Source organism: Hippichthys cyanospilos, chromosome 10 (genome assembly GCF_059441005.1).
Source record: "Hippichthys cyanospilos isolate Australia breed blue-spotted pipefish chromosome 10, RoL_Hcya_1.0, whole genome shotgun sequence".
Classification (NCBI taxonomy): Eukaryota; Metazoa; Chordata; class Actinopteri; order Syngnathiformes; family Syngnathidae; genus Hippichthys; species Hippichthys cyanospilos.
Genome location: NC_142378.1, coordinates 8,032,526 through 8,057,523, shown reverse-complemented (window position 1 = coordinate 8,057,523; position 24,998 = coordinate 8,032,526). Strand labels below are relative to the sequence as shown.

Sequence of the window (24,998 nt, the reverse complement as noted above, 5' to 3'; positions counted from 1 at the left end):
GGGCATAAACAAATAACCCAGTCGACACATTTTTTTTTGTTCTCATATTTTTGTTTTTTCATATATAGTTTTCAGGAGAGGTAGGAGAAAAGATGAAGGACAGCTATGGCGATTTCTGCAGTCGCCACACTGAGGCTGTGGGCTACTACAAAGAACAGATGCAAACAAACAAAAGATTCCACAGCATCATACGGGTGAGAGAGACGAGAATATCTGTCATTTTCATTGGAGATGGACATGTTGTTTCAGGGCCAATGGTGCTGATTAGTATTCAAGGAGGCCAATAACCGGTATTTGGAGCTGCTATTAATTTTGAGTAAAAGGGAATTTATTGGCGTTCAAAATAAATACATAAACTTGTGTAAACATATGTAAGATGAGCATGTTTTAGTAGGTTTTTGGGATACGTTATTGTATGTAAAAAATAATAACAGTGTATTAAGATGTGATTGAAAGAGAAAACAAGCACTAGGACAAGATTTCTTGTACTTCTTCCTACTCCTTTTGAACATGTAAATCATAATGAACAGTTATGTTCATTGATTATTCTTTTTTTCTATTTTTATTTATGCAGTCAATTTAAATGTTTCTAAGCATTTGTTTATTAAATACCTTATCAGATTTGTTGAATTTTCTTTTTCAACCCCCCTTTTTTTATGCCATGTGTCTTGTAGAATTTTAACTAGAGTTCAGGAAGCGCAGGGAGGCTTAGCATGAAATGAAACCTTAAAGAAGTAAAATGTTTTCAATAGTAAACATAATCCTCAAATTTCAAAATATAAGAAATGTTACAATTTAACTTTTTAAACAAAAGTTGCTGCGAGGTCACAGTGTTAGCAGAATCTCTTACAAATGTAACTTAAAATTGAAATAAGTAGGTCAGTTTTAAATGGAGTCATTAGCCATCAGAGTCTTGTTTTTTTTTCTTCACAGAAAATCAACAATCTGCCCATTGTGCGAAGGTTAGGAGTGCCTGAGTGTATTCTGTTGGTAACGCAGCGCATTACCAAGTATCCTGCACTTGTCGAGCGCATCCTGCACAGCACTGAAGGTCCTACATATTCAATTTGTCCCCACTAATTTGTACGTTCACCGAGGAAACAAACTTGTCTTTCATTGAGATTTATTTGAATCTTTGTTTTTTCTGTAGAGGGCACTGAAGAACACACAGAGCTAAACCATGCGCTAGGCTTGATTAAAGACACAATTGTTCAAGTGGACTCATTGGTTAATCTGCATGAGAAGACGTGTCGCCTTCGTGACATTCACAACAAGATGGAGCCAAAGGCTTTGGGCAAAATCAAAGACGGCAGAGTGTTTCGCCGAGAAGACTTGGCGCAGGGTCGACGACGTCTTCTGCACACGGGTACTGTTAACTGGAAAGCTGCTTCCGGCAGACTCAAAGGTAGGGACTGTGACGCAAATGAGGAATATTTATTACTTAACTAACTTTAGAAGAAGTAATCTTGTCTTCTTGTGTGGTCCTCACAGACATTCTTGCAGTTCTTCTTTCTGATGTGTTACTTCTGCTACAAGAGAAGGATCAGCGATATGTATTTGCAGCAGTGGTGAGCATTTTTTTTTTTTTTTAATGGAAATCTAGTACAGACATAATCAGTCCCAGCAATTTTCAGACCCTCATTTAACCTCACACTTGAAAATTCTTAAAAATATTCGTGCTACTAACATTTACAATTTCACAAAATATTCGCAAATTTTTCCATAACTAACTTAATCACTGCCATTGACAGCTATAAATGTCAAAGGTACATTTAGTGGGCTGGCATTCATTTACTGCCTTATACGGTATAGTCAAAAATCTAATTCTAATTTATTCATTGCAACCCAGTTAAAATGGACTCTTGAAGTCTATAGCCATAACAGCAGTGAATGTGTCAATAAAAGGGAAGTAAATAGTACTGGGTACATTTTTTATTGATCTCCAAAGTTAACACTTTTGCATGCTTAAAAATGTATAAAACGACTACCCGGTATCGAACGGCTACAATCTTAAAAGCTGTAAAACATCTTTGGGGTTAAGTGAGTTTAAGATGCATTAGCAATTGAGATGGTTTAAGACCATTGTTAAATATAACCTTTATTTTTCTTATTTATTTATGTTCTCTAGGACAACAAGCCATCAGTCATCTCTCTTCAGAAATTGATTGTTAGGGAGGTGGCCCACGCCGAAAGAGCCATGTTTCTGATCTGCGCTTCCTCCGACGAGCCTGAGATGTACGAGATCCATACGACCTCTAAGGAAGAAAGAAACACTTGGATGACGCAAATACGACAGGCTGTTGAAAGGTAGCTGTTACAGTCTATGTACACTGTAGATATTGAATATTCATAATATGGTAATTATTGGCACCTGTCTTGTTGCTGTTAGCTGTCCTCATACAGAGGAAAGGTTCTTCAGTGAGGAGGAGGAGGCTCGAGCTTCAAGGCTGAAAGAGTTTCAAGGTATTGACATCTATCTTGTAGCTGGTTAAGAGAATATACAGTTTAACCTATCACATATAGTTTGCTGCCATCTTATGGTATCTATGGGCAATTGCAAACTTTTTTTGCAAAAAAAGTGGGTGACTAGAGCTCATTATTCTTTCATGGTCAAAGCCAGAATACTTTCCTGAGCATATTTTGAGGTTTTTTTTGGTTTGTTTTTTTTTGGAGGGGGGTGGAGTGGGGATGGGGGTACACCATATATGCGGGGCACAATAAAAACAAATGGTAAAATGTCTAACGTCTCGCGCAAGAGGATAATGACCAATTCTCACAATGATGTCTGTTTCCCAATGTAGAACGTCTGAGCCAGAAAGACGCCGTGATTATCCAGGCACTCTCTGAGAAGCTGCAAATTTTTGCAGACATGGCAGAATCTGTGGCTGGTCTGGAGGACACAGCTTCCCGCTCGAAGCTTCTTTTACGGGGTGATGCCTCAGATCTCCAGCAGGGGGAGGCCTTGCTCAAGGGAGCCATCACTGAGGGTGGGGAAGTGTTGCATTTAGAAACTCCATGAATGTAAAATTGTTGTTGGGGCGACATGTGAACCATATCTTGCTCTGTCTATCAATTCAGTGGAAAACCTCCAGAACTTACTCCAGTCTGGAGTGAGGGACGAAGTGCTGTCATCACAGCTGGATGAAGGGGGGAACTCTGGACTCCTGCCCAGGAGAGCTGACACCTTTGGGGGCTATGACAGTAGCCCTGCCATCCTCACCAAGAGTGAGTGCAGTTCACTTTATGTCCTGAGGAAACCGCCCATCTAATGGCTCGTGCTGTTGTGCTCTATGTGCAATGGATACGTTTTCAAATTATGAATAAAATGGTATTTTCGGCCCGCCAAAATAAATGTTTGCTGTCTTTGATGTTTGAAATAATTGATGGCAAATTCAAGAAACAAGATATTTACAATACTAGTACGACACATTCATTTGTTGTTTTTGTGCACATTATGTGGTTGCTAATGTTTCTGTTTTCTCGTCTGTTTGGTCTCACTGCATTTTTTATGTCATTGTTTGTGTCTGTGGCTGGGTGGCTGGGCTTTCCTTTGCCAGACGGCAATACGAAGAAGAACTTTTCTGGCGAGTCCAGAAACCGAGACCGAAGCCAACGGGCCAGCTCTGACCCTCTGCTCAAAGATCTCTGTGGCAGCCAAACTCTGGAACAGACGGTTGGTCTGACGCACAAAAAGTCACATATGCTGTTACTTCAAACCAGACAAAAATCATAAAGGGTCACAACCTTGGGAAGATTTATTTCTGTTATGATCAAAAAAGTGTTGACAAATGTTTCTCAAATGATGGTTTCTTTTACATATACACTGGAGTTCTCACTTGAAAAAAAATTAAATGTTACTAGTGTCATTGCTGATTTTTTTTCTTTTTAACCTATCTACTACAGTTGCACATGAGTTGAAGAGTGGATATAGCTGTTCATTATTTCTATCCATATGAATTTTAAGACCAACAAAACTTGCCTATGCTAACTGGTTCACAATCACAATTAGCATTAGCACATTAGTGATTACATTTAATGTTTAGAAAACACTACCATTTAGTTCACACTTACATAATGTTATATGTACATTACATGTGTAATGTCACATATAGACAGTTCTTCAACAATATACCAGGAGCAAACTTGAGAGTGGAGTGGATTTTAGCTACTACAGGGTTAAAAACTTCCCGTTTTTCTTTATCGTCTTCTTGATGAGCAAATTGGGCACTTCCGTGCTTTGATATGATTGTCATTATAGATGTTTTGTAGTGACAGGCTCAACTCTCAGATAGTTCACCGCATTGCAACACGGCGTACAAACTGTATTCAAGAATGGTCTGTGTAGAAAATAGTGGCACAAACATGGTTCCAGAGGAGGTTCGAGGTGAATATTTTTAGTTGACCTATTTTTAAAGTTGACTTACCCAGCTTGGTCAACTTTTTTCCCCGGCCTGAAATGGGACACGTCAAATATAGTTTTCACATAAATACATCAACAGATAACTTCATTTGTACTCGATGAGGTTCAGAAGAATGTAAGGTCCAGTGAAATTTGGTACCACAAAAAGGGAAAAAAAAATTTTTTAAAAAACTTATCTTGTTTATGTCGCCCAGGTTGATGAGAGCTGCTGCACACCGACAAGATGGAACCGGATCTGGTCCAACTCATTCCCTGAGGCAGAGGTTTGTGCCTCTTTAATCTGTTTGTTGCTCACTGAAAACAATGTAGGATTTGATGTTTATATACTAACCTGTGATTATGTTGTATTATTTTAATGACAGTACACTGGTCTTATCTATAATACTCTTCTCTCTTTTTCCTGTTCCAGTTCTTTGACAAAGTATTGATGCTTTCTCAAAGGCTCTACAGTCTGCAGGTAACATGATGCCTCGCTTATGTTTTGTTTATATTTGCACACTACCCTTGCAGAGTCAAATATCTACAAATAATCTTGTGTGCTTATGCACTGACCCAATACATGAAGAATTAAATGAAATCCAATGCTTGGACACCAATATTGATCCTTGTTTAATTTTGTGTTTGTACATGATGGGCTGTAGATGGGAACTGCAGCTCTCATCTCTGTTCAATGTCATTCAGTTCAACACATTTACAATGAACAAATGCACTCTTCAACCCATTGCTAAACCAATAGCAGTGTTCCGATCATATTTTGAAGGCAAAGCCAACACTTGTATTGGATACTTTTAGAGTGGAATGTTAATATATAGTTCGTAATGTCTGGCACCAAATGTCTCACAATTATTTGTAGAAATTCTGTTTTGAATGTTTTATGGCAGCGGTTTCAAAATGAGGGGCACTTTATAAATGATGTGACATTTTAACAGGCTTTTTATAAAAGATCTCAATAAATGTAATAATGTTTTCAATGTTGTGGCAGAGACATTACATTTTTCAGAGCAAATTAATTTAAACAAACATCTTATTGCTAAGTTGCATAATAAAATATGTTTTGAGATACCACTAGAAATTAAAGATAGATCAATATGATTTCTTTCTGTGACAATACTGATTATTAGTAGTCAAAAGCCATTTCCTATAAAAAGGAAAATGTTTATGTGGGAAGAAAAAACTTCAACTCTGATCTTTGTTCACATTTTTTAGCATGTTGTTTATTAATTTTTAATCAATTTTAGCCAACATACGTCACTGTTGAAAAGCTGTACCAAAAAGTACAGGGAGGTCTGTCACAGATATAATCGGACTATCCTTACTTCTTTTTACCAATGAAGTTCCGAAGTTGAATAAATCATACACCTTCTGTTCTTTGTCTTCATTTTTTTTCTCCAAAAGTGCTGTGCACTAGTTAAGAAGTATTTGTCTAAAAAAAAACTATTTCACTGTGCATATTGAAAAAAGGTTGAGAAGATCTCTTCCATGGCTATAAAATACCTATTTTCTTCTGTCTGCACAACCAGGCCATCGTATCTCAGCAGGACAGCTACATTGAGCTCCAGCGCGTCTCACTGACGGAGCGCGCCTCCCTGCCTGGACGCCACCGCGCCAATGTTCTCTTGGAGCAGGAGAAGCAGCGCACGCTGGCCCTTCAGAGAGAAGAGCTCGCCAGCTTCCACAAACTGCAGTCTCAACATCGCCAGGAACAGCAACGCTGGGAGAAGGAGCGATCCAAGCACCGCCAGCAAGTGGAGGCCACAGAGGCCCGGCTGCGGCAAAGGGAAGAGGAATGCAGGCGGCTGGAGGTAACGTGGTCAGACCTACCTGACAGTTGGAATGCCTGTGTGACTTGGACTTTAACCATTGAAAAATTGGATACAGGAACGGCTGGCAGAAGAGAGGGTGGAGTTGGAGAGGCAAAGGGAGACGTACCAACAGGACCTGGAGAGGCTCCGAGAGTCCACTCGCGCAGTCGAGAAAGAGAAGGAACGCCTGGAACACCAGAAGAAGATCAAAAGGAAAACCATTGAGGTGCGAACAGGCAAAGTCTTGCTTGATGCTTGGGCGCTTGTGGAAACCGGTTTCAGAATCGCTTAGGTCTCACACAATCTTCGAAAGTTATGCCACTTGAAGATAGAGGCATTTTTCTCACAATTTCTGAATTTTATAAGCTCAAGAGTGTAGTTGGAGTGGGGCTTCGTATCTCCAAAATCATTGCTTTTATGGAGACCCCACAAAATGGTAAGTTTATTCAACCATTAGCAATAGATTTGTAAAAAAATAGGCCATTTTAATTACTTAGTAAATCAAAAGTGCCCCCTTTTTTTCCAAGGATCTGCTTTTCAAGCATTCAACTTATAACAATCTACCATATTTTTTCTCGGGAGTGTCCCACGACCATGTTTCTGGGTTGGTGGCGCGCTGTAATCTAAAAGGATTGGCCACCAATCAGAGCTGTCACTATGATTTTTTTTCACTGTCGTATCGATTATTTCATAAAATAATCAGAAGAAAATGAATTTTGCGTCAGTGTTTTGCAAAAAGATTTGTTCCATTTAATGTGTTTTCATTTGTCGCAGGGGTTACGTTCTGCGCAGTAACCAAATTTTCTTTGCTGTTTTGCTTTCTTAATTTGTTTCTTTTGTACAAAATCGTTTTTTTTGTCTCATCTGACTTTGTAGGCGGAAAAATATCAAGAAAAATAGTGAGGTAAACCTCCAATAGATATTGTCATAAATGAAAATCCATCTTGTAGAGGTTTGATTTTTTTTTTTCCCAAATAAATAAAATTGTTATTATTTGACTGGTTAGACTTAAAAGTAGAAAGGTGACTATAAAAAAGGTGGCATAAACCTACAATATAATAATAACATTGAATCAGGTGTGTCAGGAAAAGAAACCAGGAAAACATGTAGGACAGCGGCCCTCAAGGATCGACTTTGGACACCCCTGCCGATTAATGTGATAATCAATTAGTTGTCAATAAATTGATTAATTTTGATAGCTCTACAGAGAAGTCATCAACGGTTTAATGGTGATCACTACACACTGTTTGAATGTAGTCTTCTTCTATACAGGACTTAAACAAAAAGCAATGTCTGTAGGGAATTGCACTTCTGGCAAGCGTTGTTGTTTCCAGTCCCCCTGCAGCATTATCATTTAAGCGTAATCGTAAACACACATTTCTAACTACTTTGGCCCAAGATGGTAATCTACCTACTGAACTCTTTCCATTCTTCTCCCTTTACATCTTTCTCCATCATCTCTGTTTCCACACTTCCATCCCTCTTTCCCTTCTTGCGCAACAATGTAAGACTTTGTGAGTTTCATGGAAAGCTTTGACCACTTGGCTGTATTTCATGCCTAGTGCTAACAGCTGTGGCAAGGATCTCCAGTCCAATGGTTAACTCTTTCACTGCCAGCCCAGGATAAAGCGATCTTTGAAGTCTTTAGCAGCGAATGGGTTACATGTAGAAGTTTCTACTTTACTGATGAAGGGTTGCATTTTAAGAACCTCTTCCCAGGAAAAGAATGGCATGTGAGAAGTAGTGGATAGTTGTCCTGGATGGACCTGTAATGAGTCAGCAACCTTGTAATTACAAGCCTTGATTTTTTGACTCAAACAGCCGTGCACACATAAGTGCTATTTGTTTGTTTGTGTGATTATACTGCAAGACGAGACCTGATCTGAAGCCAGGGAGATACACGGCCATGTCAGCACTTGGCGCCCACTGACATCATCCCCGCACTATTTGTTTTCATTCCGCCTGTTTGTGTGTTTTGTACACACGAAGATCAGGGTTTGTACTGTATATTGTTGGCTGTGCCGTGGGACTTTCTTGGCCGCATTAATGGGAAATTTTGGAAGAGGTTCGTCCCCACCCCCTACCCTTCTCCCGACACACCCTCTCTTCATCAAAAACACATTAAACAGCCTTTTCATCCGCTGCGACCCTGGCTTCTTGTGTTCCAGGCTCCAGGCCAGCCTGATATCAGCAGTCATTTAATGCCTACCACCAAACATTAGCAGTCATCAGCAAAGCGTAGCGCTATAATTAGACCTCATAAAAAACAAAAAAGACACGCTTCTGTGCGTGTTTGTGTATCTCTCAAGTTGAACATACAGTATATAGAAGTGAGTGAGTCTGGAGCGAGTCGCAGCACGTGAAGACTTCAGAGTTACTTCTTTCATGTGTGTTATCTCATGTGATCAGGGTAGGCCCTTTTGATTCGGAAGGCCTTGGATACAGATTTTCCATTGACTCATATCCAGTAGAGTGAGATTGCACAATAGTCACTGGCACATGAGCCTGAAAACCTTTCATGGCAGCTCATATGACCGTACAGTAAAAATACTTTAGAACCTAAGGGTACATTCACACAACAGCAACAAACGGCCTTGGCTTTTTGAAAACTTTTAAATACGGTACATTGGATAAAAGAACACCTAAAATAAAAAAAAAATAAGCACCATGTCAGGCCAGTATGAAGTGCAGTAACCTCAACATACACTGAGTGCTCATCTTGCCTGTATTTTCATCTAGGGTTTGGGCAAAAAAAATAAATCTTGACATTTATCTACTGCAATCATTTTAGAGAATTAACATTTTAATCGTAGAAAGAAATCCATCATACATTATTTAAAGATCTGATGTATTAAAAATATCCTGTAGAAAATATTGACAAAAATTAACTTAAATGACATTTAATAGCAGTTTTAAGGAAAACTTAACATTCATACCATGTCCAAAAAAAATAGCTATTCCTAGCTTGTGCATAACTTTCTTAAAGTATCAGTCCACTTTTTTAGCTGTAAAATCCTTTATTTGCCTATACCATAAATTTCAGACTGTAAGCCGCAACTTTTTTTCATGTTGTAAACCTGCAGGGATTATAGTCCAATGCAGTGTATTTGCAGTTTGTTTGTTTGTTTGTTTTTTATACCAGCCACCAAGGAGCAATTCACAGGTAAAGCAAATGTGTGTATCTGTTGAAGGTGTCAAATTAATGGAACAACTATGAAATAGAACTGCAAAGATATGAATCACTGACCGTGTGAACTGGATCACACACACACACACAATTCATCCGTTCATGTGACTCCAGTTATGTTCGTTGCTAATAAAAGAAATGGCGAGGTAGCCGATACCAAAATATTGATTTATTTTCATTTTAAACTTACAAGAGCAACCCAAAAAAGAAAATTGTTTTTCCCTGAAATATGTTTTATTTCTCATAAGTGCAATCAATGGAGTTAACTTAACTTGAATAGACTCTAGAACAACTTTGCTTCAGTAAACAAAAATGTAACGATAGTACAAGGTCACTTTTTAGCCATGCTTTCTACACCTTGAGTTATCATTTCAATCTCGGTCACCTCTTGTCTTCAGGCTGTTGTCTGATATTACGTCTGTTTGTGTATAATGTGGGCTGGAAAAAAAAAAACATGAGTAATCTTACCACCTCCGCCTACATACCTATGACTTCTTTCTTTAACAATCAGCCAGAAGCAGTTTGTGTGGAGAGCAAATTCCGAGAGAGCCCTTTGGTGGAAAGGACTGAGTAGGGGCACGAAATCTATGTAGCCACTTATCACTCGTTCGCCTGTACTAGAGTACAGTTCGCCTGTACTTGAGTCTTTTGCGAAAATATTGTCTATTTGCCAACGCAAAAGGACTATTTTGAATAAACTTCAAAATAAACCTTATTTTTACCAAATAATAAATGAACACCAACACCTTAGAGTGCTTTTATTTTGAAGTTCAAGGCAGCATGTCGAGGTGTAAGAGCTTGTTTAGTCTTTCCACTGCAACCGTTGCTGCCGGCTCCTGATATCAACACTACGTTTTTCTGAATCAATTGCCAATTCAGGCCGCTAATAAATTACCTAATCACGCTGACGCTTATGGCACTTGATGTCAGTGTTTACCTGTGGCTCGGGTTGTAGCAATAACTCTTTCAGTGCCGTGCGTTATCTGAAAAGGCAACCCCTGGAGTGCCAGCCGATTTCGAGCATTTTGACACATCTTTCAAGGCCGACAGAATATTAGATTGTATGACTATGTAGACATCGGTAGTACCATATGAAGTAGTACCATATTGGTAGTACCATTATCCAAATACTCAATTTTTTATGCGCATTTTCTGTAGGATATCAGAATACCAAAAATTTTCAATGGCTGAAACCCTAATTGAATTCATGCAAAGATATTTTGTGTTTTGCACTCAACTACAAATTACTAATACTGAAAGGCACTTTTAGTCATTTGTCATCTTGCTAAACAAGTGAACCAAAATATTTGAAAAAGCTCTCAGTATATTACCTATAACTACAGTAATAAACATGTATTCCTCTTCCTCACTGATTCAGTCAAATTTGTACCAGAGCCTTAGAGACAATCTGGCTTTTTTTTCTCCATCTTTTGTAGAGGTTTTGCGGGTATTGCCTCAACAGTGTACGTTTTCACACTGCAACACAAATCCTGCAATCTGATTAGACGTGTGACGATGACAATTTCCGCGCCAGCCTCTAGTGAGAAGTGTAAAATATTTTTTAGACAGAGACAACTGTGTTAGACAACAGGATTGGAGAAGGGAATCTTGGTTGTTAAATGCTCCTGAGAATAACCCAACTCCATAAAATTGCTCAACTGAATACAGCGCTACATTTTGTGTGACTTTTGCAAACACAGGGATTTTACAGGCTGTTTAAAGCATCTGTTCCAAAGTGAAAACCTTTCTGACACTTAGTATTTAAAATAATTGATTCTGAAAATCTGACTTCAAGCCAGATGCAATACATTCATACAGATCCTGTACTGTAATTTATGACGTACGTATCTTGGCAATCTGGCTGGACAATAAACCAAAATTATTTGATTAATCCCTCAGGTAAAAAAATGATGACTTGGAAATTCGCTAAATTGTGAAATAGAAGATTTTGCATAAGTGCAGGATGCCGAATGGCTGGATATCGTTACAGTAGTAGCGAACAACAATTGTGGCCTTTAAGCAAGTTATGCATAAGCTATGGCTTGCTCTTTTTTTTGTTGGCTTTTTCATGGGTTAAATTCAATTTACAGCTTTTAAAATCTGTACGTGTTATCGTTTGTCAGATTTTTTTGCACTATCAAATCTTTAAATAAATGTTTATTGGGTTTATCAATTCAATCAAAAATGACTGAAGAAATTGCTGGCTAATTGTACAGTATTTACGTATAACCATAGCAAGTTCACGGCAATATTTTCCATTTTATGCTAGATCAGTGATGAGCTGTATTGTCATAATTTGCCGAGCAATCTGTTCCGCAAATGATAAGTTGTATGAATGTTTTGAGGTGCAACCTTAAGCCTTTTATTTGCACTAGTGTGACTGTTTTATTGAATTATAGGAATGTTTGTTGTTGCATTAGTTTCTTATTTGCCCTGCTAGTGACGTAAAGTCATGTTGATATAGTATGATAATTACAGTAAGTTGCACCCATTATTTCTGCCTCAACTTGTTTTTGGTTTACCTGACTGAACTTTCACATAATGTGGGAACATTTTCTGAATGCTTTCTAGAGGTCATTCTTACCACTTTATCTTTCTGTTTTGGTGGCAAAGATGGTTAAACCTTGTGCAGCATTTTGATCATTTTTGGGTCCTTTTCTTCCATATATTCTCGCAGTATTTTTGCCATTGGCTGGCACAGTCTTGTGATAACTAAGTGATCATGCCATTTTGAACTTAGACATGTTGTCACCATCTAAGTGAAATTTCAGCTCCCTAGTGACGTCTTTCAATGTTTTCCCTTAAGTAATTTAAATACCTATCTATTAGCGGTTATTTTTAAACTCGTGATCTACCTCCAAAACCCTGATCGTGTGGTCCAATTTTAATTAATTCCCTTCCAGCCCAGTTCAAAAGGATATTTGACATCTGTAGCCGTCAGCGGCAGCGAATGAGTTAATTGCGCCTCATATTCAGGAAAAATATGGTACTCGGCCACCGCTCACATGTCCCATGGAAACTCATTCTCAGGTGATCGTGTTACCTCTGATCACCTCGAGCAGGTCGGCCTTCTCAAGAGAGTCCATTGTGTAGCGTCAACCGAGGCTCTCGCGGGGCTCCGCATGATTTGGGAGTATCCGAGCGGTTTTCAGGATGAGAGGAACCCGGCTGTATAATTAGCTAGCACAAGCCTGTCATTAGCAGAACCCTCTGGAAGAGCGCCAGTGCTAATTGTTTGTGTGCTGTCAGTCAGGGCTGTTTATGTTCCCCTGCTTCCGCGCCGTTTCCTGCCCTGGAAACCTGCCGCCTCGGCCGCGCCATGCCAGTCACCTTGTCAGGGGAACAATGGAAGGTCTATGTGCTAAGACGAGCCGGTGTTCATGAAGGAAGACTGAAGAAGGAGGGAGCGGGGTTGAACAAGGGACTTTTGCCGACTTTTCCCAGTGAAGGGCCTCTCTGTGCCTGGGGGCTTCCCATCATGCTCAGCTGTTGGAGCTTGGATTCAAACACAGTCACAGTCTATTGGCTTTGCCCTCCACGCCTTGTAAAAGTCTCACCGAGTCTCCACAGGATGTATTCTTCATCATTGCTCATAATGTGGCCTTTGCACCGCAAACGTCAAGGTTTACATTAACGCCGGTTTCCACCCAAGATTTTGGGGTGCTCAAATGTGGGGCTATAAAATGGCCCATTTAAAAGCGTCCGGCATTTATTTGACCTTTTTCTTTTGATACCAGGCAGCATATTGTTGTTCTGCTTGTTTTTCAAGAAACTAAAGCTGAACCTAGGGTAATATCTGCCCTATACTTATCTAGACATTAAATATATAATTATAGCCAATGACTGTAGCGAAAACATACATCATTAAACCCAACATTGTTACGTTAGTATTTTAAAAGGGGGCTTCCATAGTTAAGTAGAATGTCAATAATTGCTTCTTTTTCCCTTCCGTCTTTCCATCCCATTGAATTTCTTCCTCCTGTTTTCTTTCTGGATCTACTTAAAGTCCTTGCTGGAATCAGTAAAGAAGAAGGAAATCGCAAAGCAAAAGACAACCCACAACAAAGGGACTGAACCTTCCATATGGAGACAGTTTCATGATTTTCTTTTTAATCCAATAAAAGTTTGTCTGTAGCTCATCCAAACATTAAATATAGTAAGGATGCAATAGATATTCAAAACAACCGAAAACTTTTTTTTTTTTGTTATCATGCAACATGTCATCAAATTAAAGCTCTGTAAAAGTTTCAGTAATATGCCAAAGGTTTTGTTTGCCTGTTTTGTTTTGTTTTGTTTTTTAATGTATTATTGTTGACCCCTACTACTCACAGGAATAAGCTTGGCCAGCTCAGTGAATAGTAAAATCCTGCCCATAATTGGCACTCCATGAAATACTTTGGTAGGCTTCAAATAGTATTTTATTGATTATAATCTCTAAGATTGATCAGTAATCAATATTTTTTTTCTTCCAAATATCCACATTGGCCCCCCTAGTTTTTGCTGTCTTTCTGATGGATTGGTTTTGTTTTTTCAGACTCAGGCCTGAGTTATTATTCTATTACTTTTTGTCAGTTAGAAAGTGGACAGCATACATCCTTCTGATACTTAGCGTAATAATTTGTGCCCACTGTAGTACTCATTTGCGCTACCAAAATAAGTCCTTGTGTGCTCAGTCAACTGTAGACACAAATGAATAGGCTTGGTCTCAGGAGGATATACAAACTTTTGTAATTCTTGCATAGCTCTCCTAATTTAGATGTAAATAGTCTCAAAGTCTGTTTCATTTTCCAAATCCATCGTGGTGGTATTTATAGCCAAAAAGATGAGAATTGTCTTGATGTCCCAATATTTATGGAGCCGACTGTAGTTACTTACAAAGTGTTACTTAAAAAAACTGCCCTTTACAGTTCTGAGGTTTGGGGTTCTGAGGTCTGGCATGGCACTCTAATTTCTGGCCTTCCAGGAGTAGAGCTTGCATGTTCTCCCCGTGCTTCCTTGGGTTTTTTTTCCGAGTACTCCGGCTTCCTCCCACGAGCAAAAAACAGTCAGCTGGTATCGGTTCCAGCAACCTGCGACCCTTCTAAAAACAAGTACAATAGACTTGGCTGGATTAATATTTCCTTCATGGGAAAAATAGTTTGCACTGCAAGTTCAAAGTCCTTAGAGGTTCCACTGTAATTAATAATGTTGACAGTGGGGGCTTTACCTCTGGAGGCAAGATGCGAGGTCCTTTTGGTCAGTGTAGATCAGACGATAAAGTTGTCATGTGCATATCATCTTTCACTTTCTCTTTGTAGTTCGGTGTACAATGGACTGTTTGTTCCGTCACACATTTACATGTTCGCCCTGCGTGTCTAAACAGCCTCTTTAGGCAGACACGCCTCTGTGTACACAGGGACCATTAAGGGTATTATGTTCTCTCATTTTGGGCGATTGTCCATTTGTGTGTGTCGTCCTTTAGCGTCTTAAGAACACATCAAAAGCTCGAGCCGCAAACTTAGCGAAGCGTGTGCTCAGCAGAAAGCCGCAGCATGTGTTTCTGATTCTCGCCGCGGCCCATAAATGCGCCTTCTGCTCTCCAGATTGCGTTTCGCTAATGGCACGGAGCCACGCAGACGCTTTACAATACACGTGTGTCATGTGTGCTTTCAAGCACCTCTGGTTCCTAACAGAACTTAACCACAGATGCATTACAGAGGTGAAAGTGTCAAGATGCTTAAAGGAAGTGAAAGCTCTTATTTTATTATGGTTATTCTTTTGTAATGAAAACTACATATACTGTCACTGTCTTACAAATTTCTGCATTTAAGATTAATTAGTTTTAAAACACTGTATAGACAAAGTATGACACCTACAATAGTGGTGTCCAACCTACGGCTCGGGGGCCATTTGCAGCATAGGTGTATTTCTATTTTCGGCCATTAGAGGAAAGGTTTGAGGACCTGTGCCCAACGAAAACTGAAAAATGAATGCAAATTTAAAGCTATGCAATGATCCAGAAGAAGAGTTTGTGACTTTTAATAATCCTTCAAAAGACATTTGAGATACTTTGTGGAACCTGATGATTTGGGGCAACATATACTAGGGATATGAATATTTATATATATATATATATATATATATATATATATATATATATATATATACACACACACAACTGCATTTTCATCATGTATTTAAATAGCCTACTGAATTTACAGTATATGTACATAATCCAATCTTTTTTTTAAAGGTTTTTGCACGGATACTAGATTTTAAACCCATCTCCAAATGAAATCTCACGTAATGCTGGAATGCCTTCGTGTTATCCACATTTGAGTAATCATTTAAGATAAATTGTAATTAAGATAAATCGTTGACGTCATTTCCCTTTCAGGTGGCTCCCATGTCCGGCAGTCTAAACGGAGAGCTCCTCTTATCCTCTGGTCTCAGCATCTCTACGGGCCTCTCCGACACGCCCCTGCCTCCGAAATCCCTGGCGCGCGGCAGCATGTCGGTGGCACCGGCCGACTACCCGGAACGGCCCGAGGTGACGTTGCGGCGGGACGGCAGCTCCTCCACCCTGCCGCTGAAGACGGAGGTCCCGCTGCACCTCTTCAGCACCACCAACCAGCAGCACAAATTGGTGGGGGTGCAGCAGCAGATACCCACCAAGCTGGCTGCCCTCAGCAGCAGCAAAGGCAAGGGAGTGAAGAGCACAAAGGCCTCGCAGCGCACCGACAGCACTGGTAAGCAGCCAAGCGCCATTTTGATGCAATCAGCATGTGGCAAGGTGAGCCACAGGACATCTCCTGATAAGAAATTTGCCACGGGAACGTGCTTATGTCAGCCAGACTCTTTGGAAGGACGTTAACATTCTCATAGACTTTCGCTTTCCCAGAAGGACAGTGAAATATGAGGTTTATTTTGGGACATGCTCATCTACTCCTAATAAAAGTAAGCGGAGCAATTGAAGTGCGCACGTATCTAAAGGGCCTGACTCATGAAAAAAAAATTATGAAGCCATTTATCCACATAAAAGAAAATCTCTTTATACTTCGTCAGCCACAGCGTTAGATTTACCTGCAGGCTCTTTTTGAAAGGAGCCGAGAAGTTAGATTAATCAACAACAAATCATTGACCATATTAATTGATATCTTAAAAATAAAAAAATATAGATATGCTCGTGACTCAAAATATTTTAGTTGTTCGGTGTTGTTCGAATTGCTTATTTTTTACTTCATGTGCAGCCATGAATCAAAGATAAAAGAATACTGGTCATGTTACTCCTCATGAACTCGTACGGCCAGGGTCACACGACTAGTGGAAATGAGGGGGGAAAAGTTTTTCCATTCCACTTGCAAAATTCTTTTATTTCGACATATCTCAAAAAACCACCTTATGAGAGCGTAAAAACGTTTTTTCTAATATTTGTGAGTTTTCTTTTTTGCATTTCGCGTAAATCTGAGGGAAATGGAAAGGCACATTGTGTTGACTCAAAATAACATTTGCAAATTTCAAAACAACGATCAACATTTTTTGGCAAATTTTCTCACCAAATCATGAAAACAGTCATTGTGAATTTGAATAATGTCTTTTTTTTTAATGAAGGGATAAAAATTAAGTGTTTAACATGGTTCATCAATTAATTGACAAAGGACAGATTAAAACAGTCGTTAGTTGCAACTTTAAAGGATTCAATAAAGTATTAATTTAGCAATGTTTCTTTCTGTTCTTCAGCTTTCTTGATATGAGAACATAAAAGGTTTTCATATTTGCTTTTGATCCTACATCTGCAGATTAATAGAGGCACTGCTCTCCATTGCAATATTACTCAAAGTCCCATGACGTTTGCTGTTTTCGCAGTTAAAAGATTAAAACATACTAGATCTGTGGACAAACAGAACCATTGTAGAATGCAGGGACAAAAAAACATCTAAAGCAGAAGTAAAGCAGTTATGAAATTTATTTTTAAAATCAATTAAGAGACAGAATGTGACATTTGCACACAAACAGATGCTGAGATCTGAAGGATTTTTTTTTATTCGTTTGTTTGTTTTCTTTGAGAACCCATTAAAACATGGCCATGATCACTCTCAGATATATATCTTCACAATTTTCTTTAATAATTCATAATAATAACAAAGTTATTACATACATTTTTAATGTAAGCCTGGGCAGATAACCGGATTGACTGTTTACCACGGTTAAAAGGTCAACATTTCAATAACCACTTACTGTTTAACCGGTAATGAGAACTTCTCTTTTTTGCTTAATCTAACAAAGAGGCATTGAAATATGATTGGCTGCTTGCAGGGTTGACTAAATAAGCTCCTCCTTGAAAATAATTAGATGGCAATCATTTTTCTTTTTTTAACCTTTTTGGCACGCATGGAGGTTAAGGAGGAGGTCTTTGACATAACACCTTTGACCTAAGCAGCAAGCTAAAGGACACGTTTTTGTGTCTGAACCAATAAATATGCAGAATTTTGATTATGTCACTCACTTCTGGGACGTGATTGGATGAAGCTTTACCAATCGAAATCAAGTTATGACGTTTAGCACGCATTCCATACCCTTTTTGGATCTTACATGATCGCACTCAAAACACGGCTTCAAAATGGACAAATTTGTGCTTATGCTAGTCAAACAAACTATAATTTTAGGGGTTCCAATTAACATTAGACATGTTAAGTTATTTTGAAAATATATTATTGTTTTAGAGGATTTTTTTTCAGTCTAGTGTGCCTTTATTGAGATTCATGGAAGCGCGGCGCAGTTCAATGATATGATATCGCGAGTGCTTGCAGAGTTGACTCAATAAGCCTTTTTTACCTTCTTGTCATGCATGGAGGATAAGAAGGAGGTCTTTTTCTTTAAAATAGCTCACCAGTGACAGATCACAGTAACTTCACTTGCTGAAAGCAATTAAACAAGAAAAATGTTTGTATAATTTTTTGGGGGTTTATTTGTACTAAACATGGTAAACATTTCTTAATGTAAATTTTGTTTGAACATTTTGTTTGAAAATAAAATAGATTGTGTTCAATGGAAAAAGAAAAAAATAATAACATTAATACCGTAATATTTTTTCCTCAAAGTTATCATATTGTTAGAATCTGACAATGGCAAATGCCTAATCTCATTTTAGATCCCCTTTGGATTTTTTTCTTTTTTTTGCCTATAACTTATAGCCAGTTCCATGATTTATTTTCCCATTGCCTTGTCATTCTAGCTGTATGCTGATTTGCTAATTCTGTATGACAGAAAACTCCCCTCAGTTAAGTACAGCCATAATAGTTTTTTGCACTTATAATGAATTTTGTTGATTACATAAAAAGAATCGCCTTGTGACAGATAACCAAACTGTGTCAGAGAGCATTATCAATCAAGTGGCTCTTTGGAATCACTTTGGTGCTCCGAATTGCGTCGTCCCCGGTGCTTTTATCAAATAATGAGAGAAGCTAAGCTTCTCCAATTTAGTGCCGGAATCCAATTTTACAATGAAACGAACCGCTTAATCTTCTCGTCCCTCCCTCAGCCTCGGTGGACATGAAGCAGATTCTCCCTCTGAAGCTATCTGCGCGGGACGACAACGCCCTCAAAGCCAAGCGCTCGGTCAGCCCCCACCAGCACGCGCCGCTGTCTGCGTCTCCTCTGCCTCCCGCCTTCCATCATCACGGAGGTACACATACACACACACGAGGACGTCCGCAATCAAACATAGCTGAATGAATTTTACACACACAAACAGCGACCCCACCCATCTTTGTTCTTCTCCCAGCCTCGCCCTGTGTAAACATCTATCGGTGTGTCTTTCTACACAAATGATTAATTTCGGTCTGGCACGCTCATTTTGACACTGCTCTACAAAAAATAGTAATAAATTAGGGGCCGTAATGGTTAAAGATTTCTTTGGCGACTTGAATGTGATGTCATACTGTAATAAGACATGAGGTGAGATTCAAATGTGTTCCGACGTTTCAAAACCAGCAGATTTTATTTATTGTCTATTATAGGTTTATAAATAATGATCTTAATGACTTGTGGTTACCCACTGCTTGATTTACTTTGCAACAATTAAACGAGGGGTGTACTGGCACCTATTTTTTTCACACAAAGCACTGAATTATATGATGAACGTTCAATGGAACCCTCCTCCCTTGCAAAATATGAGTTAATGCTGGGGGGGAAACTCATTTTGGGTTACAAGAAATGTCAGCACTGAATTTCCCAGGAGTGAACAAAATTGTATATTGTATGATCAATCTTTGCATAAAAATGTAAAATATCAGACATAATGTAATGTAAAATGTTCTCAATCACACGGTTGTTTCCCGTGCATTATCAAACATAATATTTTGATGATAAAGGTCGATATTTGCTTTGCGCCAATGCTCTCTTTCCCCGGCACTGGTCCGCGGTCGGAATACTTTGAGAATAACTGAAGCTAACGAGGCGATTCTTTTCCGATCGGAAATTTGCCAAAAACACTTGAGCACAAAGCAGTACTATTGAAGCAACTCTAACTGGTACTTTTTCTAAATCAAATGTATTAGATCATCAGCCAAATCCTTTGGACGCTTTTGGAGCCGACTGTCAATCCAGCGTCACTAGCAGCGGCCACCCTGCCACAATCCAGAAGCCCCCAATGCCACCCGCTCACCCCCCGCTGCAGCCTCCCACCATCCAGGCCCACTCGCACACGGTCGCGTCGCTCCATTTCCCGGCCCAGGTGCAGCCGCAAGGTCTCAGCCCAAACCCCCACGTGCTGGTTCAGGGCCTCAGCATGCCGCTCCCGCCTCCGCCCTATAACGTCAACACCGAAGACCTCAACAAGGAAGACGTCATCTTCTTCTAAACTCTGCTGAGACCGCCTTGAAACAGACACCCGGTGGTCTTTTTTTACTTGTAGCTGGCTTCGAAACCCAAACAAAGCGTGGCAACCTTGGGCTTTCTTGAAATGCACAGTACAGCCATCCAAAGATGGAAGCCGGCGATTTGGACTGCCAGGTGCTGAAGACTTGGCGTGCGCCGCGGCAGGAAGTCCCCAATGACGGAACGCTGTCTGCTTGATGGTTCATTTGCACACTGTAAATACTCCATTCCTGACTCTTGAATTAGACTTTATGGTCCTTTTTTTAATGCTTTGTACAGATGTCAGACTCTTAGTCTGGATCCTCTAGTCACTTCTGTTTTTAATTATGCTTTCATGGAATATTTTATCTGCAATCAGGTGCTGTTTTCCAGCTTGGACAAGCCCGAAATTTGCTATTCAGCACATGCGTGAGACCACACCTTGACTCGCTTGCAATTAATTTCATAAAATCTACTCTCCCTCCCATATCCATCCATTTTTTTTGTACTGTTTATTCAGTCTGACTTGGGCGTCACACCCAAGAGTAATCACCTGTCAATCAAATTTAAGCGCAAAAGCCCCTTTTCGAATGCAAGTGGAACAAGCGCTATACCGTAGACAGCTGAATTGACATCAAACCATAATATCAAATATTATTGCTGTGACAGTGATTGATATTTTTGGCCTGCCGCTTTAAGGGAAATACTTTCCTGGAGTGTCATTCCGTCATGCTGAGACTCGCAAAGACAAAGCCTGAAGGTCATTACTGCGGACAAGCTTGAAGCTGTTGGAAGGCATTCCTCACTTCTTCTCGCTTCCTCTTTGAACTGCAGTAACGCAGGGTAGGAGTCGCACCTTCACATCATGTCCCGCTCATCATTTTTCTGTCAGAATGGGGTCACGTCTATATCTTATATGAGATATATGTCGGAACATGACGTTTTTATTTCAAGCCTAAGGTACCCACTTTGGCAAGTGTGTGTGTATGTGTGTGTGAGATTGACTGCTAATGACGTGTCTTGAGCTGGCAGAAAGCTGATGTCAGTCTTGTGACTCAAGTAACATGATGTCCATCCCATGACATCCATTAACTTAAAGATGGAAGACGTTTGTCAGGTGTATATATTGTGTCGATTTGTGTACATAGTTTTTGCGCTCATTTTTACATTTAGGTACAGACTATTTGATTATAGTGTTATTAGACTGTCAGAGAAATCACGTAAGATCAGCTCCTATAAATGAAGTTTTTATCACGTTTGGGTTCATGTAGCATTGAAGTCAAGGTGCACTGCTCATCATTTTCTTCCTATAACTCACTATTGATATGTCACTGCTCAGTTGGGTCAAAAAATCATTCATATTGGGTTAAAAAAAATGTTTTTTTAAACATATCGCCCAACTTTTTGGGTTGCATGAATAATCCCAAAGGTTTGTGTGAGGTGGTTCCCTTTTTCACCAAATTTGGAAAATTGGAAAAACATGAATTAGATTACATCTTGGGTTATTCATTCAACCCAAAAGTTGGGTCAGATGGGAGGGGTTATCACAAAATTTGGGTTACATAAACCCTCATTTGGGTTAAATTAACTCAAAAGTTGGGTTTGTCCCTTCTCTGCCTTGTTTGGGATTTTGGGTTGATATGCGTTGCATTAGTGTCATAAAATTGGGGTTACAAAAACCCACATTTGGGTTAAATTAACCCAAAAGTTGGGTTTGTCCCTTCTCTGCCTTGTTTGGGATTTTGGGTTGATATGGGTTGCATTAGTTTTTGTCAAAAGTAGGGACTAATGGAGGGTTGGGAAGAAAAAAAAACAGGTCCCCAAAAATGTGACTATATTTTTTTCAGAGAGTTGTTTTATCCATATATTTATCCAAAACCACAAAACAACCCAATAAATGGGGTTGTACATGAAAAATTGGGTTGTTTTCTGGGTTTATTATTATTCAGCCCAACTTCTTGGTTGAATAATTAACCCTAAAAGTTGTGTCAAATAGGGGGAAAAAAAAGGCAGCCCCACAAAATATGGGTTGTTTTGTTCCAACCCCCCAACAAAATGTCATTGGTTTATCTATTGTAAAGCCACCCCCAAAATTGCCTTGGATAACCCGAAGAACATCGTAGAAAGTTGTTTGGTTCAGAATAACCTAATAAACGGGTTTATTGTGAGTTGTTTATTGAACCCAAATTTGGAGTTGAAGAAATAACCCAATATTTGGCCCACCCTTTTTAGATAAAGATATTGGGATAGCCTCCCCCAAAATATTACTTTTTTGTACAAAACTTTCCCACCCAATTTTGGTTCATTTTTGACCTGGTTTTCAAAATTCTTTTGTTTCACTCTACCGAAGAGACTTTCACACCGACTCTCACATCCTGCAGGAAGTGTTGACTCAAAACGTTTTCTCTCCCGGCTCAAATTGTGCTCCGTATTCTTAAAACCGCAATTTTTGTTTTGCGAAAACAGAAATCATCTGAAGTTTATCAGCGTGGAAGCGCTTTCCAAAATCTGCTGCTCAAGCAGTCATTTTATTTTATTTTTTAAGTGTCCTCGTAGGCGATTGTTTGGCAACAGGGCACATAAAACATCCAGTCAAACCCAAAATGAATTTCAAGTAACTGCCATTGTTGTTGTTTTTTTAACTCATTGAATCCCAAAGACGTATTTATACGTCTTAACACACCATCAATCCCAGGTAGGGATGGGCAAGACAGGTAGGGCTCTCTCAATTGTCCACATCCACAAATCAAATGAGATATTACAAAGACATTCGGAGGTCAACAAGTTTTTTTCCGAAATTTGAGATGGTATTCACGGCACGCTCACCACGATATGTTATGGAAAACTGTCAATTTATGATATGCATTTTTTTCCCCATGAAGACACAGGGAAAAATTGCTGTATTTGTTCCACAAGTCTTAAACGCTGAGTTGTTAAACTGTCTTTTTTTTTTTAACAGTAGCTAGTCGCATCACTGTCTACAGTAGTTGCTCACCAACAAAGACAACACAAACACTTATAATCTTTTTTTTTATTTTGTTGTTATTCTGTTGGACCTTTCTTATGCGCGAATAATTGTTTCCTCTGCCAACTTTGACACTAGTCACTTTGGATAGTAGCATACTTGAAGGGAGAAAATGAATGATTGGATTCCGAGGCATATTTTTATGACGACCGACTTTGTATTTAGCGACTGCTTTTTCTATCATTTTGATTGTATTCACTGCAAGAGGTTAGGAGAACATGTAAACACAAGACTGCTGCCTTAGACGAGTTTTAGTATTAAAACAAAAAAAAAAAATGTGCTGAAACAGTGTTTGTCTTGTTTTCACAACAATACTGGAAAGTAAATCTCTGAAATTGTGCAACTGCTAAATGTTGGCGCTTCCGTGTCATTATGCATCATTATTTGGATGTCATGAATATCATCCCGACCACCCACTGTCTCGTGTGTGTGTGTGTGTGGGGGGGGGGGGGTCTGCAAGTCAGTCTGTCTTTGTGGGAGTGTGTGTGCGTCTGTGTGTTAGCAAGTATGTGCTGTTTTTTGTGTGTGTTGTGTCTGTCGGTCTAAGTTTGTGTGTGCCTGTGTTTTGCTTTGTGTGTGTGAGCTGTGTTGAGCTACAGTAAGTATTTGATTTATCATGTGTCATTGTGAGTCACTGTTTAGTGTGTGTGTGTCTGTCAGTCATTTTATGTTTTTGTGTTTTGTCTGTTTTAGTGTGTCATTGTTGTGTCTGTGTTAATGTCTGGATATGTGGGTCAATCTAAATGTGTGTTGTTGGTCTTTGTATTTTGTATATGTCTGTGTGTCAGTGTCTTCATGGGAGTTTGTGTATGTCAGGGTTTGTGTGTTATCGAATGTGTGCTTTGTTTTTGTGTGTTCTTGTGTGTTGCATCTTTATCTCTGACTGTGTGTGTAAGTTTGAGTCTGTTTCAGTGTGTGTGCATTTACTTGCGGGTACTTATGTGTGTTTGTGTCGACTATGTATTTAATTTAGAATATGTCCATGTACGCCAATGTGTCTGTGTGTTAGTGTGTTGAGTCAATGTGTGTTTATGTATGTTTTGTCTGTGTATTAGTGTGTCAGTGTTTGTGTGTTTGTTAATGTCAGCATATGTGGAAATGTGGGTCAATCTAAATGTGTGTGTGTCAGTTTATCTTTGTGGGCGTGTGCTTATGTCAGTTTTTGTGTGTTAGCTAGTGTGTAATTTGTTTTTGTGTGTGTTACCTTGTATGTATGTTGGTCTATAAGTGTGTAAGTATTCGGTCTTTGTTTTTATATGTGTCAGTCTATCTTCGTGAGAGTGTGTATGTCAGTGCTTGTGTGTTGGCTAGTGTGTACTCGGTTTTTCTGTGTGTTAGTATGTGTGTGTCTGCGTCTACAAGTGTGTGAGTTGTTGGTCTTTGTGTTTGCATGTGTGTGCATGCATGTGTTTGTCAGTTTTGTTTAGTGTGTGTCTGTCTCTGTGTGAGTCTGTGTGTTAGCTAGTGTGTGTTGTGTTAGTGCATGTGTGTATGTTGGTCATTCTGTGCTTGTGTGTTTGTTTAAGCATGTATATTAATGTCTTGGTCAGGTGGGCGCTCCAGCAGTAGCTTTTTTTTTTTTTTAACTTTTCATTTATTTTTTGTATTGTCTGCTATCATTAGTGGCTTTCCTCCTGTCTCCTCTGAAGTATTTTTATTCCAGGCTGTTTCCTCCCTGGAGGGAAGCGGCGGATTCTTTGCCGTCTCTCTGGGGCTGTTTGGACCATT

General features: G+C 39.3%; 1 protein-coding gene across 1 annotated transcript in view; it reads left to right on the top strand.

The window, feature by feature from the left end:
- Positions 1–23,621, top strand: part of arhgef18b (Rho/Rac guanine nucleotide exchange factor 18b) — a 49,746-nt gene extending 26,125 nt beyond the window's left edge. The window contains exons 17-32 of the mRNA XM_088426283.1: positions 69–194; positions 934–1,051; positions 1,151–1,405; positions 1,492–1,568; positions 2,129–2,307; positions 2,390–2,463; positions 2,802–2,987; positions 3,079–3,225; positions 3,558–3,673; positions 4,615–4,683; positions 4,830–4,877; positions 5,941–6,222; positions 6,299–6,448; positions 15,786–16,137; positions 18,930–19,073; positions 19,948–23,621. Of these exons, the coding sequence (XP_088282409.1) occupies positions 69–194; positions 934–1,051; positions 1,151–1,405; positions 1,492–1,568; positions 2,129–2,307; positions 2,390–2,463; positions 2,802–2,987; positions 3,079–3,225; positions 3,558–3,673; positions 4,615–4,683; positions 4,830–4,877; positions 5,941–6,222; positions 6,299–6,448; positions 15,786–16,137; positions 18,930–19,073; positions 19,948–20,249 (2,625 nt within the window). The 3' untranslated portion in view covers positions 20,250–23,621. The remainder of the gene's footprint in view (positions 1–68; positions 195–933; positions 1,052–1,150; positions 1,406–1,491; positions 1,569–2,128; positions 2,308–2,389; positions 2,464–2,801; positions 2,988–3,078; positions 3,226–3,557; positions 3,674–4,614; positions 4,684–4,829; positions 4,878–5,940; positions 6,223–6,298; positions 6,449–15,785; positions 16,138–18,929; positions 19,074–19,947) is intronic.
- The last annotated feature ends 1,377 nt before the right edge of the window (positions 23,622–24,998 follow it).